This window comes from Eurosta solidaginis, chromosome 5, assembly GCF_040869045.1.
Source record: "Eurosta solidaginis isolate ZX-2024a chromosome 5, ASM4086904v1, whole genome shotgun sequence".
Classification (NCBI taxonomy): Eukaryota; Metazoa; Arthropoda; class Insecta; order Diptera; family Tephritidae; genus Eurosta; species Eurosta solidaginis.
The window spans coordinates 200,698,108-200,722,287 of NC_090323.1; the positions used below are offsets into that span (position 1 = coordinate 200,698,108).

Here is a 24,180-nt window from a genome sequence, read left to right on the forward strand (position 1 = left end):
TTCCATTATTCAATATTGGAGTTATTTATTCAACAGTTTAGTGATTCGAACTTAGGAGAGGATTGCAAATAAGAGGATTTGCAGAAAATTCGTTACAATATGTATGTAATAATTAACATTAAATCGGTACCGAGTCATCCTTGACAACAATCAGAAGGGGATCGCGAACAAATTTCACAGGAATCAACGTGAAATTGCAGAGGCAGCAACAAACCACGCAAATTTTAAAATTGAACCAGCCGTTGCAAGTATATTTTTTTTCATAGAAAAATCAGCAACAACAAAACCAATTGCGCAGCGGCAGAGCAATTCCGCTAGCATACGGACAGTCGCAGTGGCGCCTGTAAAGGAAAAAAATAATAAAAAACAACCACCAAAAGGCATTGAAATTCTGCTATTTGCTACACAGTTTTTGTAGCAGCCGTGAATAGTGAGAGAGGGACTGAGCGATAGACGCTCACAGTATTCATCCCAGTAAGAGAAGCATACGTATTTATATATGTGAATGCTTTGTGTTGGGAATTGAACAGTCAGTTGACAACACAACCGAGCAACGTTGGTAATTTTTGGAGCACGAATCATCGTGGCGAAAAACGGAGACCAAAAATTGGTGTAACGCGGAAAAAGGAAAAAAAAAGATTTCAGCAAGCAACAAGTAAGGTGATATTTAATATTTGCTCCGGTTATTAAAAACGAAAAGGAAACTGCAATTGTGCAGAATCAACGCGTACTAATGGCAAGTAAAATTAAATTTTCAACACTCAAGGTGGATCAGCTGAAACGTTTGATGCAACAACAAGGATTATCAGTTTCTGGCAATAAGACACACAAAGTTGCGAGGCTGATAGAAGTTTACGAAGCAGATGAATTAGACGAGGATGAAGTCAATGATCTGGGGTGGCTTTCCGTAATTCGAAACTGCTTGATTCGATACTTCAAGTCGATATCGAACGCTGGATGATGCCATTTTAGTACCCGTATCTTGGTATGATCTGTTTCGTTTGCAGATTTCAAAAGGTGTTTAGAAAGCTTTTTGGAGGTACCAAAATATTTTCTTTTATAAATAGCGTTTGTTTCTTAATCTCTGAAGAAAAAATCATTCCCTAAATAATCACCAAAGCATAAAATTATAACTTTCAAAAAGGCAATTCGGCACCTAATCTGATATCGAACAGTTTGTATCGAATATTCGATACGACGCGTCGACAATTTGTGTTACGGAAAGCGAAACCGATTACTTTATGCTCGTTCTTGATCGACATAGAATTACGGAAAGCCACCCCTGCAAAATATCGAGACGAATTGATAGAATCAATTCAAAGAATGGCGTGATATAGTAACCAGACGGTAAGTCAAATAACAAGAGCGCAGTTAAATCAAGTACAACAAACGCAAATAAGTAGCGGAGCACCTAAAACCTCCGGCGCAACATGCAGCGATGTGCAAGCAATCTCCCGCGCAACATGTAGCGATACACAGCAAACTCCGGCGCAACATCTAGCTATGCACAAGCAAACTCCGGCGAAACGTCATACACAGCAACAGGCAACATTGTGCCAGTATCATATGGCACATTACCAGCAACATATACTACAGATCAAGCAGCACTCACTTCGGTAGCCGCAACAGGCAACAAGGTGCCTGCAACTTTCAACGTAATGACAGCAATAGAGCAACCTTCGAATTCAGAGTGGGCCCACACACAAGCATATTACATGAGTTCAATCCACTTCAAGGTTATTTAAAAGCAAAGCAGTTTATCGCAAAAAGTGAAACATTGCGTGCGATATATCAGTGGACAGAGGACATATCATTTTCAAAACAGCCAAAACTAAAGGGTGTAGCAGCCCCCTTTCAGTTCATGGCGATTTTTTGTTGAAGCATTGACTAATGATTTTCCAAGTGAAGTCAACGTAGCGGATGTACAACGTGAAATGGACAGACGCTAAAGAAAACAAGGTGAGTCGATGGAAGACTATTATTACTTCATGCTTAATATGGATCGTGGAGCAGAAATAGACCAAGCATCAATTAATTCGTGTATCATTGGGGGGCTCAACGATCCACATTTGTCGCGAACGCTGTTAGCCACAAAATTTAATACATGTAACGATCTGTTGAAAGAAATTGAAAGTTTATCAACAACATCCGTTGGAGTTAAACCAGCATTTAACATACGGTAACAGCATCAACAGAAAGAAATCGAAACAAGTACAGGAGAGGAGAGAAATTCCATTAGGTGTTTTAATTGCAACGAGATTGGACATTTAGCAGCGAAGTGTCCTCATCCATCACGTAAACCGATATGCAGCAAATGTAATATTTTTGGGCACGAGTCACAGTCGTGTAACCTAGGTAAGAGTACCGTAGCAAGTTTGGTTGCGCCATGCACTACACCCCCAGCGCTTATGAAACAACCCTGCAGTCAAACCAACTAGTTGTATACTAGAAGAATACTAGTTTGCCAAAAATCTATACTAGTATGAGTTCTGTCTTTTTTCCATATTACCAACTGGTATTTTTAACACGGCGATGTCCTACGAAATATCAATTGCCAGCCTCTGCATCAGCATCATACCAATTGACAAACTAGTCATTATATACACCAACATCATACCAGATGGCATACTAGTCAGCATACCCATCAGACTCATGCCAATTAACATACTAGTCAGCCTTTGCGCCAGCATTATACCAGATGGCATACTAGTTATTATATACACCAATATCATACCAATTGACATACTAGTCAGTAGACCCCATACAAAAAAAAAGTTTCTAATGTCCGCCCCTAAATTTGAAGATTATGTTGAGGGTTTCGGAAAAATTTTTTTAAATTTTTTTTTGATCCTTCGAAATACAGCCAAAAAGGTTTTTTCGTTGTAACTTGGTTATTTGACGACCGATTTTTAAAATTGATATGTCATTATTTTGGCCTTGAGAAGCTCCACATTTTCGTTTAATGCCCTGTTAAGCTATGAAGTCATTTTCACATGATTAGGTCAGCTAACAAAATTGTATCCCCCCTAATGTATGTTTTTTTTCTTACCAAACGAAAGTACTTAAAAATTCAAGAAAATGTTGCTTTGAAACCATATTACTAAAATAATAAATAAAGAAGTTATAGCACTTTCAATATTAATTGCAACTGTTATTTTACCTGATTCTTATTATACTTAGACCTGAAACTCATGATATTTTTGTAGGAAAAATTGCGGAGTTTGGATTGAAAAGTTAATAAAGATATGCCAAATATCAGGAATAGGGGAAGTCAAAGTAAATAAGTGAGTCAAACCTGTAGTTTCGTATTTATAATAATAACGTTATGCGACAAAATCAACTTTTTTTCTGGGTATTGGACAAAACCCACTTTTTTGTAGAGATTGAGGCTTAAGTAAACAAAGTAATATCTCCGTTTTTCCCACATTAAATCCCTCAAGCCAAGAGAACTGCTAGGGTTCATCATGGAAGACGGATGGGATGAGGTGCTGACCAAAGGTCGCAGTGCAATCCTCAATAAATTATCTATCTATGTAACGGAGAAGGGACGAACCAGTAGTCGTTGACTGTGTAAAAACAGGCCAAGCTGCACTAGCGCCGTCCTGTTATGATTGTTAATGGAGTTCAGAAAGGTGGTAGTGATATGCACTTTACGGAAGTCATGCTTATGGCTGGATAACCGAACAATTTCATTTAATTGAGGGAATCATAACGGCTTTAAACGTTTTCGTTACTGACTAAAGGGATAATATCGGTAGATACTGGCTGGGTTTCCGGTCTTTCTCTGTTATTCTGGAAAGGCATAGGCTTGTACCGACAAGTAGAAAAGATGTCCTAGGCTACTGATGCCCTCATGGCATAGGTGTTTTGGCATCGGTATAGGTCTTCCGTCTGGGACTATTGATATGGATGGCTTGGCCTTTTCAATAACCTCTTTAACCTCTGTTGAGGTAACGGTGAGGGTTGACTCGTCATGCTTGTGTTTATGTGCCCGTTGATTTGGACGATATCTAGTATTGTCAACTGAAGTATGCATTGCAAATTGGCTACAGAAAGCACTCGCGTATTTCCTCGAGCCGACAGACGAAATTCTAGTCAAATGAATTATTTAAATACTAACTAGTATTAATAACACCACAAAATTATAGCCAATGAACCATTTTAAAACTGACCAGTATGATGAACGCCACACAATTCTAGTCAATTAACTACTCATACACTAACTAGTATGAATAACACCACAAAATTATAGTCAATGAACTATTCAGAAGCTGACTAGTATGAATAAACCCACAAAATTCTAGTCAATGAACTAGAATGTTTGCTGACTACTTTGGCTTTTGACTGCAGGGAAGTTATGGTTTGGGGAAAGGTAGTGTCAGCATTTGTATATACCGGTAGCGACTATTCACTGGTTTCATCGAGCGAGATTCTTAGTGAAGTAGAACGTGAGCACGAAACTCATCAGCTCACAGGCTTCGGAGGTGGAGTCGTCGAGACAAAGGAAAAGGTAAAAGTAAATTTAATGGTTGACGATCGTTTAGTAGAATTGTCGTTGTTGGTAGCACCGGACCGCCTTATGCCATATCAAATGTTATTGGGTCGTGATATTATGCATGATACAAAGGTAGTTATCGAATCAGGTGTGCTAAAGATAGAAGCATCTGATAGTAATTCGTCAGTCAACGTATTAGGTGAAAGCGTAGAGCATGATGGGGTTAATCGTTTGTTGAACAAGTATTACGATTGTTTCTCTGAAGATCTGAGGGGTATAGGTCGGTGTAAAACAACCGACATGGAAATCAAAGTTACAACCGAAAAACCAGTTGTGGGTAAGAGGTATCAAGTTCCGTTGTCACATAGGCCGATATTATCGTCGATAGTCAAGAGTTGTTAAGTTGCGACGTTATCCAGCCAAGTTCTTCTCCGCATGCAGCACCAGTGGTTTTCGTGAAGAAGGTGAACGGCGAAGATAGAATGTGCGTCGACTTCAGGGTCTTAAATGCAGTGACCGTAAAAAACAGTTCCCCATGCCAATTGTGGAAGAACAACTGGCACGATTAGGAGGCAATCAATGGTTTACAACGCCGGGTATGATTACCGGGTACTACCAGATACCACTAAAAGAAGCTAGTCGGCCATATACAGCATCTTTGACTCCGGATGGTCTCTTCAAACACAAAGTCATGCCGTTTGGATTAATTAATGCTCCCATGGTGTTCCAAGAGATGGTAGTCAACCTGGTAAGAGATTTGAATCACCGGGAGAAAATTATCAATTACGTGGACGAAGTAATCATTGCCACGGCAACCGAACATGAAGGCACTGAGGTATTGCGTTCATGACGAAGCAGGTAACCTTTTTAGGACACAGTGTGAGTGGCGAAGGCATACGACCTGGACGTGACAAAGTTCAGTGCGTGGAGGAATTCCACACACCAGCTACAGCGACAAATATATGGCAGTTCCTTGGATTAACGGGGTTCTTTAGAAGATTCATCCCAAGGTATAGTAACATATAGAGATCATTAACCAAATTACTCAAGAAGGACGAGGTGTTCAAGTGGACACAGGAGCAGGAAAAAGCGTTCGGCGAACTGAAGATGGCATTGACACGAGATCCAGTGTTGGCGATGTTTGAAAACTCCAAAGAACATGAAGTGCACACAGATGCTAGTAGCCAGAAACATAGGGATTAAAGCCAGTTCAGTACTTCAGTCGTCAATGCAGTGCGGCTGAATCCAAGTACGCCAGCCATGAGTTAAAAGTGTTGGCCATCGTCGAAACTCTTGAGCGGTTGACAGTGTATCTTTTGGGTAGGCCATTTATCGTGATAACCGATTGTCATGCCTTCGTAGCAACTAAAGTAACAACACTTCTTCAACCACGAATAGCTAGATGGTGGCTGAAACTACAAGAGTTTGACTTCAAGTGTGTGCATAGGGCAGGGGCGCAAATGGCTCATGTAGACGGGATAAGCAGAGCGCCAGTACAACCCGAAACGGTGGCGACGACAGTTGCAGATGGGGTGATGAGAGTTACACCAGTGGATGAAAGTTCTGATTGGTTATACGTAATGCAAATTTAGGACGGAAAAAGTGCGAAGGATTGCGGATGTGTTGCGGAGTGGCCGTCAACCGGACAATGATGGGGAAAAGCAGATACAGACAGACTATCATCTGCAAGATGGGCGAGTATATCGACGCGTCAACCAGAAGTTAAAATTGGTAATTCCGCAGGCAATGAGGTGGCGTAATACGAAAGCGTGCCACGACGACGTTGGGCATTTTGCACTTGAGCGAATCGGGAAACATTTCTGGTTTCCTCGAATTCGAAAGTATGTAAAAACTTATATTAATGCGTGCGAAGAATGTTGTCTCTTTAAGGTAAAGGGAGGTAAACCGGAGGGTCAACTACATCTTGGTGAGGTCTTGCCTATTCCGTTCCGTAGCATCCACATCGATCATTTAGGTCCGTTCCCCAAGAGCGAGCGGGGCAATCTTCATGTTCCGGTGATCGTGTGTAGCTTCAGCAAATATATCATTTTGAAACCAACGCGTAATACCAAATCCGAACCAGCGGTGAGAGCTTTGGAAGATGCAATGGACATTTTTGGACAACCGTTGTGTATTGTGTCCGACCGGGGTACGGCATTCACATCCAAGATGTTTCAAGACTTCATTGGCAAATATGGTATTCAACTCCTGTGCGAACGCCTCGGGCCAATGGATCAAATGCAGTACCAAGACAGAGAAGGATTGGGACTTGACCTTACCTACTATTCAATGGTCGGTCAACTCTCAATGTCACAGCATAACTAAGTTTTGTCCAAATGAACTTATTTTCAACTTCAACCCGAGAGATGTTTCCCAGAATCGGGTGATACGAGCAATACATGACAACATCGAATGTAATGACATCAGTGTAGACGAAAATTGTTCGGAAGCATTAGTAAACATCAACAAAGAGCGTAATCGGTTGGAAGAGATGTACGACGAGAAACATACAAAACCGCGTGAATACATTATGGGAGATTTTATCTTGACTACGTACCCACAGCAACGGGTGTGTCCCACAAGCTTGATCCGTCAATCAAGGGTACTTATGTCATAACGAAGGTTTTGAACTCTGACCGATATGTGGTGGAAGGTTTGTCAGAAAATACAGTAATTCAGCGAAAATATTGCAACGTGGTGAGCAGCGATCATATGAGGCCATGGCGTATTCTTGGTCCTGAACTAGACCTTATTGACGAAGGTGACCTGGCATCGTCCGAGACGGACGAGGGGTCAGGAGAGGCCGAGCTGTCAAGTACGAGTAGCGAGCGGCCGTGCTAACCATACCGGCGAGTGTATGCCGCATTAATAAAATCATAATTTTATATTCATTCATGTACTTCTTTTTAATTTTCTAATTTATATTCAATAAATACATATTCATATAAATGTAATAATTAACATTAAATAGGTATCGAGTCATCCTTGACACTAATCTATAAACTTTTTTCGGTTTTATCGACTGTCATTTGTATGAATCGGAAAAATATGTATATATGGGGTATTCCATCCCATTTCGACCAATTTTGAACCCGACCTCTTTAGAATTGGCTGAAATTTTTTCTTCTTTTTCTAGCTTACGAAAGACGTTTTTCAGAATTTTTTAAAATTTTTTCAGCCAACTCAAAAAAGTTATGAATTTTTAAAAAAACACCGTTTTTGTTTTCAAAATGCTATAACTTTTTCAAAAATTGACCGTTTGGAATCTTTTTATACTCAGTTGAGCAGAGCTCACAGAGTATATTAAGTTTGATTGGATAACGGTTGGTTGTACATATATAAAGGAATCGAGATAGATATAGACTTCCATATATCAAAATAATCAGGATCGAAAAAAAATTTGATTGAGCCATGTCCGTCCGTCCGTCCGCCCGTCCGTCCGTCCGTTAACACGATAACTTGAGTAAATTTTGAGGTATCTTGATGAAATTTGGTATGTAGGTTGCTGAGCACTCATCTCAGATCGGTATTTAAAATGAACGATATCGGACTATAACCACGCCCACTTTTTCGATATCGAAATTTCGAAAAACCGAAAAAGTGCGATAATTCATTACAAAAGACAGATAAAGCGACGAAACTTGGTAGATGGGTTGAACTTATGACGCAGAATAGAAAATTAGTAAAATTTTGGACAATGGGCGTGGCACCGCCCACTTTTAAAAGAAGGTAGTTTAAAACTTTTGCAAGCTGTAATTTGGCAGTCGTTGAAGATATCATGATGAAATTTGGCAGGAACGTTACTCCTATTACTATATGTACGCTTAATAAAAATTAGAAAAATCGGAGAAGGTCCACGCCCACTTTTAAAAAAAAATTTTTTGTAAAGTAAAATTTTAACAAAAAATTTAATATCTTTACAGTATATAAGTAAATTATGTCAACATTCAACTCCAGTAATGATATGGTGCAACAAAATACAAAAATAAAAGAAAATTTCAAAATGGGCGTGGCTCCGCCCTTTTTCATTTAATTTGTCTAGGATACTTTTAACGCCATAAGTCGAACAAAAATTAACCAATCCTTTTGAAATTTGGTGGCGGCATAGATTTTATGACGTTAACTGTTTTCTGTGAAAATGGGCGAAATCGGTTGAGGCCACGCCCAGTTTTTATACACAGTCGTTCGTCTGTCCTTCCGCATGTCCGTTAACACGATAACTTGAGCAAAAAGCGACATATCTTTAATGAACTTAGTTCACGTGCTTACTTGAACTCACTTTATCTTGGTATGAAAAATGAACGAAATCCGACTATGACCACGCCCACTTTTTCGATATCGAAAATTACGAAAAATGAAAAAAATGCCATAATTCTATACCAAATACGAAAAAAGGATGAAACATGGTAAGGTAATTGGATTGTTTTATTGACGCGAAATATAACTTTAGAAAAAACTTTATAAAATGGTTGTAACACCTACCATATTAAGTAGAAGAAAATGAAAAAATTCTGCAGGGCGAAATAAAAAACCCTTAAAATCTTGGCATATATTACATATATAAATAAATTAGCAGTATCCAACAGATGACGTTCTGGGTCACCCTGGTCCACATTTTGGTCGATATCTGGAAAACGCCTTCACATATACAACTAAGGGTCACTCCCTTTTAAAACTCTCATTAATACCTTTAATTTGATACCTATATTGTACAAACAAATTCTTGGGTCACCCCTGGCCCACCTTTATGGCGATATCTCGAAACGGCGTCCACCTATGGAACTAATGATTACTCCCTTTTAGAATACTCATTAACACCTTTCATTTGATACCCATATTGTACAAACGCATTCTAGAGTCACCCCTGGTCCACCTTTATGGCGATATTTCGAAACGGCATCCACCTATAGAACTAAGGCCCACTCCCTTTTAAAATACTCGTTAACACCTTTCTTTTGATACCCATATTGTACAAACAAATTCTTGGGTTACCCCTGGTCCACCTTTATGGCGATATCTCGAAACGGCGTCCACCTATGTAACTAATGCTTACTCCCTTTTAGAATACTAATTAACACCTTTCATTTGATACCCATATCGTACAAACGCATTCTAGAGTCACCCCTGGTCCACCTTTATGGCGATATTTCGAAACGGCATCCACCTATAGAACTAAGGCCCACTCCCTTTTAAAATACTCATTAACACCTTTCTTTTGATACCCATATTGTACAAACAAATTCTTGGGTCACCCCTGGCCCACCTTTATGGCGATATCTCGAAACGGCGTCCACCTATGGAACTAATGATTACTCCTTTTAGAATACTCATTAACACCTTTCGTTTGATACCCATATTGTACAAACGCATTCTAGAGTCACCCCTGGTCCACCTTTATGGCGATATTTCGAAAGGCATCCACCTATAGAACTAAGGCCCACTCCCTTTTAAAATACTCATTAACACCTTTCTTTTGATACCCATATTGTACAAACAAATTCTTGGGTCACCCCTGGCCCACCTTTATGGCGATATCTCGAAACGGCGTCCACCTATGGAACTAATGATTACTCCCTTTTAGAATACTCATTAACACCTTTCATTTGATACCCATATTGTACAAACGCATTCTAGAGTCACCCCTGGTCCACCTTTATGGCGATATTTCGAAACGGCATCCACCTATCGAACTAAGGCCCACTCCCTCATAAAATACTCTTTAATGCCTTTCATTTGATACACATGTCATATAAACAAATTCCAGGGTTTCCCTCGGTTCATTTTCCTACATGGTTATTTTCCCTTGTGTTGTCACCATAGCTCTCAACTGAGTATATAATGTTCGGTTACACCCGAACTTAACCTTCCTTACTTGTTTTTTTTAATTTTCTTTTTAAATGTACTTTTCGGAAAAAATACAAAAAAATTTTTAAAGTTTTTTTTTTTAATTTTTCAGTTTTTCGAAATTTTTCGAATTTCGCCATTTTTGTTTTTTTTTTTTTTCTCACAAAAAACGTCAATCAATTCTGCAATCATCCCCACTAATCCCGGAGTGGGCCGATTTTTATTTTTTATTTTTTTTTATTTAATTGAAAAAAAAAATTTTCAAAAATAAACATTTATTTTTATCAGTTTTATTTATATAACAAAAAAATGTAAGAAAATGATTTTTAAGTATTCTTTTCTTTATATATTTTGGTAATGTATGTGTATACCGGCCTAATGCAGTTGCTGGACAGCGAAAGCGAGTCTTAGATTACCATAATATATAAAGAAAATAATACTTAAAAATCATTTTCTTACATTTTTTTGTTATATAAATAAAATTGAAAAAAAAAATTTTTATTTTTGAAAAAAAAATTTTTTATTTTTGAAAAAAAATTTTTTTATTTTTGAAAATTTTTTTTTCAATTAAATAAAAAAAATATAAAAAAAAATCGGCCCACTCCAGGATTAGTGGGGATTATTGCAGAATTGATTGAAGTTTTTTACGAGAAAAAAAAAAGAAAATGGCGAAGTTCGAAAAATCTCGAAAAACTGAAAAATTAAAAAAAAAATACTTTAAAAATGTTTTTGTATTTTTTCCGAAAAGTACATTTAAAAACAAATTAAAAAAAGAAGATCCCAAACGGTCAATTTTTGAAAAAGTTATAGCATTTTGAAAACAAAAATGGTGTTTTTTTTAAAATTCATAACTTTTTTTGAATTGGATGAAAAAAATTTGAAAAAATTCTGAAAAACGTCTTTCATAAGCTAGAAAAAGAAGAAAAACTTTCAGCCAATTCTAAAGGGGTCGGGTTCAAAATTGGTCGAAATGGGATGGAATACCCCATATATATCTGCAAGTATAGGTATGAGAGCACATGAGTACCTATAACAAGAATGTATGTATATACGCAGGTACTAATAAAAGTTCGCATTAAAGAAACGAAAAGTATGTAGCCAAGTAAAATTCACCCGATCCTGTCGAACTTTCAAAGGTGCCTGAAGAGTTTTCAAGATGTCAGTCAAGAAGGACACGAGGGACTCTTGAAAGAACTGATGTGAAGAGTAGGTGGGTAGGTAATTACAATGGCCGCAATTGAGTTTGCCCAAGTGAATACTTGATGTCATAAAGCTTGTTTAAACTTATTGAATCTTAGTGCGTATATATGCAATAACAAAAACAAATTAATTTGGGAAAATTGTGGTAATAATAGCGCTTTTAAACGGTATGCATAGATTTTAAAAGAAAATTTGTCTTCATGGCAAAATTTCGTATCTAAACAGAAAACTTAATTTCATACTTTAATGTAAGAATATTTCGAAAACAAGTACCAAAATGTAAAATTTGCTAGGCCTGCACTTTTTTAATGTTTTTGGGTCTGTGTAACTTCTCTGTTGTTGTCTTAAAATCTGTTTATCTATCAGAATTCGTTATGCACCTAATTTGTTGTTACTTGAAGATAAACTGAGTTTCCATCTCGATATTAAGTATGTAGAAAAGGTAACATCTCAGCACGAAAATCATCACTGATGCCGTAGAAAAAAATCTCCTTTTGAAGTGAAACTTATTATTCTTAACTAGTGATGCATTTCTGGTTTGAGGCAAGCTTTGGGGCAGGCAACCTTACTTCTCTACTTAAGCTCAAGATTAAATCAAGCTTAAATAATTAGGTAAGAGGTCATACAGTCAGTGGAAAAGATCGTGCGCAGAATGTCTTAATTGTTTATTTTATCAAAATAATTTGTTGCATTTTTTGTCAGACCCCAGCAATATATTAATAATTTAATAATTTATTTACGAATTATTTTTTGAAAGTTAACGAATATGCGTGCATACACCATACCCTGTTGCTCGCTAATCAATGACTAAACCATTACCACGACGACGATGACTTTACTCTTACTAGCTAGAGCTTGTCACTTATACAGAAAATTCCCTACAGCTTCTCATGTATGTAGCTACATCTTTATAGCTTATGCAGTGGTAATTAACTGAAAAACTCAGCTTTCAAAAGATGTCTAGCCAGTGCAGTGCAATAAGTATACGGGCGTGCACTCTTGATCTACACAAAATAATCTTTGTCCTTCTATCCTACCAGTCTGGCAGTGTGATTTTTGATATTGTACAACCTGTGGTACTATTCCATTTTTGTTGTACTTTGTTTACCTTGAAACTCCAAATTTATTTCTCGGCTTACGGTATATTTAATGCAAACCTGTATATTCCCTCATTTATTGCTGATGATGAGCCCCCGTGTGCCAGCTCATCAGATATCTCATAACTTTGTGTCCCGAAACACAGATATGGTATATTTATAGAAAAACTTAGAGATATCTAGAGTATCCTTAGAAGGTAGTCATTCTACTTACAAAGCCTAATGACTACGAACATACCAGCGATCCTACTTTTTCTTATAGCGAAAAAGATATTACCGAAAGGTTTTGGGTATTATTAGCGATGGTAATGGTCTTTTGCTTTATTAAGTTTCATCTCGGGAACGATTTGATACGATCGCTTCTAAGTCTTTGGTAGTTAGTGCCAGTTTATGACTGACATACCCACCTCGGGAATATCCTTAGCTCTTTAACAAGCTGAAATCTATATCAGCTGTTCTATAAAATCTACTTTGGATCTAACTGTGATCCCCTTACTGCCAAATTTGGAAAGAACTGACTGTCAAATCATCACTAGGGCCGAAGAAATAGCTTCAAGTAACCGCAAGTAATACCTAGACGTTCCCCTTAACACCACGGAAAGTTCTAATACAGTAAGAGTCAAGTATGTCGCTCTATGCAGATCGTCTATATCAACTGAAAGTTCTGTAAAAGAGTCCTTGAAAAGCACGAACATGAAAATGTCTATTCTGAACACCAAAAATGAACGACCACTTAAATCTTAATCATCTCTCCCTGGGTTCACTTAGCGCAAATTAATAACAAAAAATCACTATCTGAAGAGAGTAAATTGTGAGTGGAACTCCCTTCCAATGACTTGTGCCGTAGCTATAGGGAAGAGAAGTAATGAATAGTTCGTTTGTAAACGCCCTGTCATTGCCGGAAAATAAAATATCTGAAATATTAGTACGCCAGATTTTAGTCACAGGTCCTTCCCAAGTGATTTTTATACTCAGTTGAGCAGAGCTCACAGAGTATATTAAGTTTGATTGGATAACGGTTGGTTGTACATATATAAAGGAATCGAGATAGATATAGACTTCCATATATCAAAATAATTAGGATCGAAAAAAAATTTTATTGAGCCATGTCCGTCCGTCCGTCCGTCCGTCCGCCCGTCCGTCCGTTAACACGATAACTTGAGTAAATTTTGAGGTATCTTGATGAAATTTTGTATGTAGGTTCCTGAGCACTCATCTCAGATCGCTATTTAAAATGAACGATATCGTACTATAACCACGCCCACTTTTTCGATATCGAAAATTTCGAAAAACCGAAAAAGGGCGATAACTCATTACAAAAGACAGATAAAGCGACGAAACTTGGTAGATGGGTTGACGTTATGACGCAGAATAGAAAATTAGTAAGATTTTGGACAATGGGCGTGGCACCGCCCACTTTTACAAGAAGGTAATTTAAAAGTTTTGTAAGCTGTAATTTGGCAGTCGTTGAAGATATCATGATGAAATTTGGCAGGAACGTTACTACAATTACTCTATATGTGCTAAATAAAAATTAGCAAAATTGGATGAAGAACACGCCCACTTTTTAAAAAAAAAATTTTTTTAATTCAAATTTTAACAAAAAATTTAATATCTTTACTGTATATAAGTAAATTAAGTCAAAATTCAACTCCAGTAATGATATGATGCAACAAAATACAAAAATAAAAGAAAATTTCAAAATGGGCGTGGCTCCGCCCATTTTCATTTAGTTTGTCTAGAATACTTTTATTGCCATAAGTCGAACAAAAATTTACCAATCCTTCTCAAATTTGGTAGGAGCATAGATTCTATGACGGTAACTGTTCTCTGTGAAAATGGGCGAAATCGGTGGAAGCCACGCCCAGTTTTTATACACAGTCCACCGTCTATCCTTCCGCTCGGCCATTAACACAATAACTTGAGCAAAATCCGATATATCTTTACTAAACTTAGCCCACGTACTTCCCTGAGCTCACTTTTTCTTGGTATAAAAAATGGGCGAAATCTGACCATAACCACGCCCACTTTATCGATATCGAAAATTACGAAAAATGAAAAAAATGCCATAATTCTATACCAAATACGAAAAAAGGGATGAAACATGGTAACTGGATTGGTTTATTGACGCAAAATATAACTTTGGAAAAAACTTTGTAAAATGGGTGTGACACCTACCATATTAAGTAGAAGAAAATGAAAAAGTTCTACAAGGCGAAATCAACAGCCCTTGGAATCTTGGCAGGAATACTGTTAGTAGTATTGCATATATAAATAAATTAGCAGTACCCGACAGATGATTTTCTGGATCACCTGGTCCACATTTTGGTCGATATCGCGAGAACGCCTTCACATATACATCTAAGGGCCGCTCGCTTTTAAAACCCTCATTAATACCTTTAATTTGATATCCATATCGTACAAAAACATACCGGAGTCACCCCTGTCCCACCCTAATGGCGATATCTCGAAAAGGCGTCCACCTATAGACCTAATGCCCCCTCCCTCTTAAAATGCTCAGTAACACCTTTCGTTTGATACCCATATCGTACAAACATTCTAGAGTCACCCCTGGCCCACCCTAATGGCGATATCTCGAAAAGGCGTCCACCTATAGACCTAGTGTCCACTCCCTCTTAAAATGCTCAGTAACACCTTTCGTTTGATACCCATATCGTACAAACATTCTAGAGTCACCCCTGGCCCACCCTAATGGCGATATCTCGAAAAGGCGTCCACCTATAGACCTAATGCCCACTCCCTCTTAAAATGCTCAGTAACAGCTTTCGTTTGATACCCATATCGTACAAACATTCTAGAGTCACACCTGGCCCACGCTAATGGCGATATTTCGAAAAGGCGTCCACCTATAGAACTAAGGATTACTCCCTTTTAAAATACTCATTACCACCTTTCATTTGATACCCATATCGTACAAACACATTCTAGAGTCACCCTGGCCCACCCTAATGGCGATATCTCGAAAAGGCGTCCACCTATAGACCTAATGTCCACTCCCTCTTAAAATGCTCAGTAACACCTTTCGTTTGATACCCATATCGTACAAACATTCTAGAGTCACCCCTGGCCCACCCTAATGGCGATATCTCGAAAAGGCGTCCACCTATAGACCTAATGTCCACTCCCTCTTAAAATGCTCAGTAACACCTTTCGTTTGATACCCATATCGTACAAACATTCTAGAGTCACCCCTGTCCCACCCTAATGGCGATATCTCGAAAAGGCGTCCACCTATAGACCTAATGCCCACTCCCTCTTAAAATGCTCAGTAACACCTTTCGTTTGTACCCATACCGTACAAACATTCTAGAGTCACCCTTGGTCCAGCTTTATGGCGATATTTCGAAAAGGCGTCCACCTATAGAACTAAGGATTACTCCCTTTTAAAATACTCATTACCACCTTTCATTTGATACCCATATCGTACAAACACATTCTAGAGTCACCCTGGCCCACCCTAATGGCGATATCTCGAAAAGGCGTCCACCTATAGACCTAATGCCCACTCCCTCTTAAAATGCTCAGTAACACCTTTCGTTTGATACCCATATCGTACAAACATTCTAGAGTCACCCTTGGTCCACCTTTATGGCGATATCTCGCAAAGGCGTCCACCTATAGAACTAAGGATTACTCCCTTTTAAAATACTCCTTACCACCTTTCATTTGATACCCATATCGTACAAACACATTCTAGAGTCACCCCTGGCCCACCCTATTGACGATATCTCGAAAAGGCGTCCACCTATAGACCTCATGCCCACTCCCTCTTAAAATGCTCAGTAACACCTTTCGTTTGATACCCATACAGTACAAACATTCTAGAGTCACCCCTGGCCCACCCTAATGGCGATATCTCGAAAAGGCGTCCACCTATAGACCTAATGCCCACTCCCTCTTAAAATGCTCAGTAACACCTTTCATTTGATTCCCATATCGTACAAACACATTCTAGAGACACCCCTGGTCCACCTTTATGGCGATATCTCGAAACGGCGTCCACCTATGGAACTAAGGATCACTCCTTTTCAAAATACTCATTAACAGCTTTCATTTGATACCCATATCGTACAAACACATTATAGAATCACCCCTGGTCCACCTTAATGGGGACATCTCGAAAAGGCGTCCACCGATAGACCTAAGGCCCACTCCCTCTTAAAATGCTCAGTAACACCTTTCATTTGATACCCATATCGTACAAACAAATTCTAGAGTCAGCCCTGGTCAACCTTTATGGCGATATCCCTAAATGGCGTTCATCCATAGAACTATGGCCTACTCTCTCTTAAAATACTCTTTAATACCTTTCATTTGATACACATGTTATACAACCACATTCCAGGGTTACCCCAGATTGATTTTCCTTATTTTGTCTCCATAGCTCTCAACTGAGTATGTTATGTTCGGTTACACCCGAACTTAGCCTTCCTTACTTGTTACACTTATTATGAGATTAACAGACCTATCAGCGACATGTACATTATTCCAGGTAATTCTAACAAACAGGCCAAGTACAATAATATCTGACTTCATTTTGTTTCAGATCGGTGGTCCAAAATGGGATATTATATAGCGTTCCGAGATACAATCGTTAACATCTTAGAAAGATTCAATTTGAGGATACTTTCAGGTGACTAGTCTTAAAGGTTAAATAGATTGTGTGAAAAGGTCAATAAGGGTTTGAAATTGCTTGCGAGTTGCTTTTGAAGGAATAATATCGGCGTTTGCGTAGATTTGAGCGGTGCTTTCCAATGCTGGAAATAAGAGCTTGAAGACTAGGCTCTAGCACAAATGCGGGAGGATTTTCCTTTGGTGGTGCCCATAGACACGAGTCTTGTTAGGAAAGCGTCTCACAGATTAAAGATCAAATTACACCAAATTAACAAAAGAGAAAACTTTCGTTAGTTCTCACACTTAAACCTATAAATATATGTAATGTAGGCTCTTAGTAGCTCACAAAATATGAGAGATGCTAATATGGGAAAGTGCATTAAATCTTCCTAACAACAATGGTGTGCCTGAATTACAGGATACCACACAGCTACACTCACGCAGAGCTTTTTACAGTAAACATATTTCACAGTGGACATTTTCTTGAGAAAACAGGAAATTGGTATTCAGGATGTGATCAGAAAATACTTGTTATTTAAATGTATTATATTTGTTGGGGGTTTTGTAGGCACAGACTTTAGATGGTACGAAATCTATCAGACTACTCCACAACGATAAGTATGCTGTCAGTGGGCTTAACTTGATGGAGGCAAAAATGGTGGTAGCAATACCTCAAAATAGTTTTATTCTACTATTGGCTGTATCGTTATAGAGAATTTTCTCTATAGATCTCTCTTATCACTATCTTTAGAGTTTCTACATCACCTCTGAAATGGAGTACAAGAAGCTTCTTTATATCACACTAAAGTGTGGTGTTTATAAATTAAAGCAATAGCTTCAGTTATAGATCCGATCTTCATGAAATATGTATATAGACCTCAAGCATTTTCGATCTCATATCAGACTTCAGCGCAAACTTTCAGACCGCTAAGGAGGGAACAACAAGAAATTCCGAGGCTGACGAATGCTGGGATGTTTATCTTTTACATTGTGTTATGCATATCCAGCATTTTCTTTTAGCAAGTTCTTTGTTTTATTTAATGGCCGAGATTCTGGATTCGTGTTTGATTCTTGGGTCATGTCACTATCTGCCTAGATTGCGGTTTTTGTTCTAACTTCCATATCCTTCTATATGCAGGTCTTCGTTTCCCTCTTAGTAGAAATTTCGGTTTCAAAATCTGATTCGGTTAGCGTTAACTCTTGATATGGGTTTAAATTTCACTTCCTATCTCCGTGCCGGATGAAGTTGAGAAGCAAAAAAAGGCGTGAATACCAAGTACTCATTAAGCTCGATATGTAAACATACAGGTGTACCTTTAGTAAACTAATGTTTTTGGTTAGTGTTCGCTCAGAGATTGCAGCAACCCTCACTAAGGGTAGCAAACAATTTTGGGCGATTGTGGAAGAACTTCGCCGGCTTCGTATCGGTAATAACCGACACCGGCAAGTAAGTGCTTTGTTATCAGCTTATTGTCGGTGACGATCTAATATCTTCTAGTGTTCCATTTGTTATCACCGAATCATAGGGTTCTTATTGATTTCTTATTGTTATCGACGTTTTACAGATGTGTGATCGATTTTATATTGCATTTTTAACGGTATCTGTTTCATAACAAACCGATGAATGGTCAAAAAAGAATCGATAACTTTTTAATAAAAAATTGATAGCTTCCCTATAGAAGATTTACTCGATATATTCTTGATAAGAAATCGATAAGATTTCGAGGACAAATCGATAACATTTTGTTTACAAATCGATAAGCTTGCGATAACAAATGAATAATTTTTGAACAAAAAAACGATAGCACGCCAATATGAAATCGAAAACTTTTCGATAACAAATTGAGCTGTTTTCGACAACAAATCGATAACTTTTTAATAGCTAAAAGATAATAAAAAGATAACTTTCTATAACTTTTCCATAATATGTCGATACCTTTTTGATCATCAGTCGATACATTTTCGATAACAAGTCGATACGTTTTCGACAACAACGTGATAATATGCCGATGTCAAATCGATAACCTTTCGTTAACAAACTGCTAATAGGTCGATAGCTCTTCGATAACCTTTTGTTAAGACGTTTGCACTTCAAATAAGGACATACAAGTTAACACGCACCAGTTGCCCTTATTGCCCTTTCCCACGGATGGTCATACCACGTGCGCTGAGTCAGCAAATTATATTTCTCACAACATACGGCCACGCATGGCAACCTAACTTCCTAATTCAAGGCCATAGTTAGTGACGGCGGATAATACGTATGCTATTTCATTCTCCAGACGCATTGTCAGCATAATTGCATTTCACACGGTTGTAAAATCAAGCCAAGGCATATTGAACCTGCGGGAAGCCGCTGGCATGCTGACTCACAACAACGGGCTGTAAACAGGTTACGCAACAACTACAGTGCTGCCGCGATCAATATTATAAAGGGGCGACAACGACATTAAGCGGGCAGTCGAGTTCGGGACGGACAAGTATTTCAACCTGTTTAGTTTTAACTGGTGTTTTACTATTAACAATAAAATACAAAATATGCTTAGTCTCTACAAAGTTAAATCTTTCTGTTTGTATTTATTCATTTGGCGAGTTGGCCCAGCAAAATAATTTTTTTATTCATCAAGGCCTATTGTCCTTTAACTTATATCTCCCAAACTGAAGCACTGTGTCACAGTTTAACAACTTTCAAAACTCTCGAATTCCATGAGCATTACAAGATTCAAGGGGTTGTGTAGCGCAACCTTTTCAGGTTGCCAGCGCAATATATAGCTTCTCCAAACCCAATTGTCAACCCCACCTTCGAGCGGCGAACCCCGTTTCACTAACAGTCGAGTCTCTGGCAACCCCAAGCTCCTCATGGAACTTGGGGGTGCGAAGGGAGGGATGGCCTAAAGGTTTAATGTGGCTATATAAATCGTTCCCGAGATGGTCGGGCTTGCACCTTAATTGAGCTGTGTTACCGGAACGTACCGGATCTGTATTCGGCAAAGGACCAACACATCGATAACACTCCTCAAAGCCTTCGCTACAACAACAACAACAACGTCAGCATTACAAATATTAATTTCGAATTTTACAATGAAATGAAATGTGATAAGTCAAAAGACTTAATAACCACAATAACTACCAGAATGTTGCAGAAATTGGCTATTTTCACGTTCCATTTTTTACTTAAACTTTCTTGAAATGTCTATGCCTCTAACTTTGTATGCTTTAATGTGCGACAAAAAAAAAAAAAAACAAAAAATAAAAACATTCATTTTTACCACCAGGGGATTAGGGTTTCATTGCTTTGCTTTCGTCTTTTTTACCACCTTTACCTTTTATGACACTATTATACTTAGTTGGCCCCGTATTTTGTGATTTATAATGCTGAACACATTTCTATGAATACTAAAGCCAGATACATTGTAAGTCAACCTGGCGTATTCAAATGCTTTTTACTGTTGATTGTGGATTGTTTTGTGCCATTAAAAGGAATAATGTCAATAGCTTTGCTGAATATTTGCAGTGATGTGTCAATATATATGTACATTTATGGGTTGTAAATTTTTTGTTGCATACTTTAAGGGGTGATTTGCAGATTATCGTACCAACAATTGTGCGTTAAGGTTTTGCAAAGGGAAGGTGCGTTTGATTTAGGGTTAAATTAAAATTAAATATTTGTATAGAAATCCAAAGAAAGAGCAAACAAAGATAAATTACAAAATTAAACAAAATTGTTGGCTATAAACCTCAAACTAACCGGTCATGATTGCTAAGCGTCGCATCGCTGGAAATGGATGATGTCCCGATGTATCCAATATATCGAGTTGATATACATCATTTCTTATACGATAAAGTTTACGATGAAAATCTTCAATGGTTGGTATGTATGCTTCATTAAAACGATTACCAAGAAATCTTGTTACAATCGACGATTTTCCCACACGTGCAGATCTGTAAAAAAAAGTCATAAATTGAATTCGCAAAATCAGTTGACAGATGTGACAGATTGCGTGAATAAGATATAAAAGTAACACAAACGTAAACAACAACAAGTAAGTAAGGCTAAGTTCGGGTGAAATCGAACATTACATACTCAGCTGAGAGCTCTGTGAGCTCTGCTCATCTGAGCATAATTATAGCAGCGTTAGTTTCGAAGGGTTTCGTATAAGGTTTATAAGTGGTTTTTAATTCCATATCACACATGTTTGGGAAATATCGACCAAATTGTAGACCAAGGGTGACGTTTTTTGGAACGGGAATAAGGGAAAATTACCATGTAGGAAAATGAACTTAGGGTAACCCTAAGAATGTGTTTGTATGACATGGGTATCAAATGAAAGATATTAAAGAGTATTTTAAAAGGGAGCGGGCCTTAGTTCTATAGGTGGACGCCTTTTCGAGATATCGCCATAAAGGTGGCCCAGGTGACTCTGTAATGTGTTTGTACGATAATGTGTTTGTATGACATGGGTATCAAATGAAAGATATTAAAGAGTATTTTAAAAGGGAGCGGGCCTTAGTTCTATAGGTGGACGCCTTTTCGAGATATCGCCATAAAGGTGGACCAGGTGACTCTGTAATGTGTTTGTACGATATGGTATCGTAAAGGTATTAAAGAGGGTTTTAAAAGTGAGTGGCCCTTAGTTGTATATCTGAAAGCGTTTTCGAGATATCGACCAAAATGTGGACCAGGGTGACCAAGAACACCATCTGTCGGGTACCGCTAATTTATTTATGTCATACCACGAACCGGAATCTGCCATGATTCCAAGTGCTTTTGATTTCGCCCTGCAGAACTTTTTCATTTTCTTCTACTCAATATGGTAGATGTCACACCAATTTTACAAAGTTTTTTCTAAAGTTATATTTTGCGTCACAAAACCAATGCAATCACCATGTTTCATTTTTTTATTTCGTATTTGGTAAAGAATTATGGCATTTTCGATATCGAAAAAGTGAGCGTGGTCATAGTCAGATTATGCCCATTTTTAATACCAAGATAAATTGAGTTCAGATAAGTACGTGAACTAAGTTAAGTAAAGATGTATCGTTTGTTGCTCAAGTTATCGTGTTAACGGCCGAGCGGAAGGACAGACGGTAGACAGTATATAAAAACTGGGCGTGGCTTTAACCGATCTCGTCCATTTTCACAGAAAACATTTATCGTCATAGAAGCTATGCCCGTATCTAGTTTCACAAGGATTGGTAAATTTTTGTTCGACTTATGGCATTAAAAGTATTCTAGGCCAATTAAATGAAAAAGGGCGGAGCCACCCCCATTTTGAAATTTTCTTTTATTTCTGTATTTTGTTGCACCATATCATTACTGGAATTGAATATTGACATAATTTACTTATATACTGTAAAGATATAAACTTTTTTGTTAAAATTTGACTTTAAAAAAACTTTTTTTTTTTAAAAGTGTGCATGTTTGTCATCCGATTTTGCTAATTTTTATTCAGAACCTATATAGTAATAGTTAGGGGTAACATTCCTGCCAAATTTCATCATGATATCTTCAACGACTGGGAAATTACAGCTTGATAAACTTTTAAATTACCTTCTTTTAAAAGTGGGCGGTACCACGCTTATTGGCCAAAATTTTACTAATTTTCTATTCTGCACCTACCAAGTTTCATCGCTTTATCAGTCTTTGGTAATGAATTATAGAACTTTTCCGGTTGTTCGACATTTTCGTTATCGAAAAAGTTGGCGTGGTTATAGTCCAATTTCGTTCATTTTAAATAGCGGTCTGAGATGAGTGCCTATGAACTTACGTACCAAATTTCATTAAGATACCTGTAAAGGAGCCTTAATTTTATTATATTACCTTTCCATTAATATTATATTACATACAACAACAAATGAATCTCATTGTACTATGTACCAGACTAAGCAATCGATAAATAAAGACACTTCACTATTACATTTTGAGCAACCTAAGGAAAAGTCGTTTTCAAACCTTTTTTCTGTAAGATAACCAATAGTAAGGATCTGGGCACTATTATACCCATATATATTCACTGGAATATTGGTGATACACCAGGAACATAAATTTATACAAATTCAAGTAAGTACATTGAATGCAAGAACACCACAATACCTCAAAATTTACTCAAGTTATCGTGTTTACGGACAGACGAACGGACTGACATGGCTAAATGAATTTCTTTTTTCGCCCAGATCACTTTAATATATAGAAGTCTATATCTATCTCGATTAGTTTATGTCGTTACGGGGTACCATTATGTGAACAAAATTAATATCCTCTGTGAGCTCTGCTGAGCTGAGTATAATAAATATTTGAAAATGTGGGCGCTGTAAATGATACATAGGAGATGTAGGGTGGGGCGTATGAGCAACATTTTACGCGCACATACGTGAGATGTCTCTTGAGTTTTGGTCCCAGCAAGAAACAAGGGAATGATTATCTGCTAATGATGAGTTAGTTTATGTTATTATAAATGTGAATTACAAACTGCAGGCGCCATACAAATTTGAACATGTTTGTTAATAAACTGATGAAGATTAAAAATAAAACGCTAGCATTTGCTTAGAACTAAGCTTTTGATTTAAAAGTAGGTTTTGTATGTATAAGCCAAAAAAATATACAAAAAGTACAAAAGCAAGATGTTTCCTCCGACAGTAAGATTGCTTGACCTTCTTCCAATTCGCGAGATAGATATTATGGGGCATTGAATTGCGGGAGCCAGCTGTCGCCCCTTGCGGCTGACTCGCTTTAGTTTAGCGTTTGTGTGGACTTGGAGATTTGCTCATCTCCTTCAGCTCTGCGTTTACTGCCACCCACATTGTTGGAACTATTAGGGTTGGTATTGCAATAATGTGTAATGTGCCCTGGCTTACCACACTTAAAGCATTTGACTGCATCATTATTTTTCTGTTGCGTTCCATTTAAAG

At 37.8% G+C, this 24,180-nt stretch overlaps 1 protein-coding gene across 2 annotated transcripts in view; it reads right to left on the minus strand.

The window, feature by feature from the left end:
• The window catches only part of LOC137252150 (GTP-binding protein Rhes), a 235,748-nt gene that overhangs the window by 16,393 nt on the left and 195,175 nt on the right, over window positions 1-24,180 (minus strand). For both annotated transcript variants that reach the window (XM_067787475.1, XM_067787474.1), the window contains exon 5: window positions 21,020-21,213. In XM_067787475.1, the coding sequence (XP_067643576.1) occupies window positions 21,020-21,213 (194 nt within the window). The remainder of the gene's footprint in view (window positions 1-21,019; window positions 21,214-24,180) is intronic.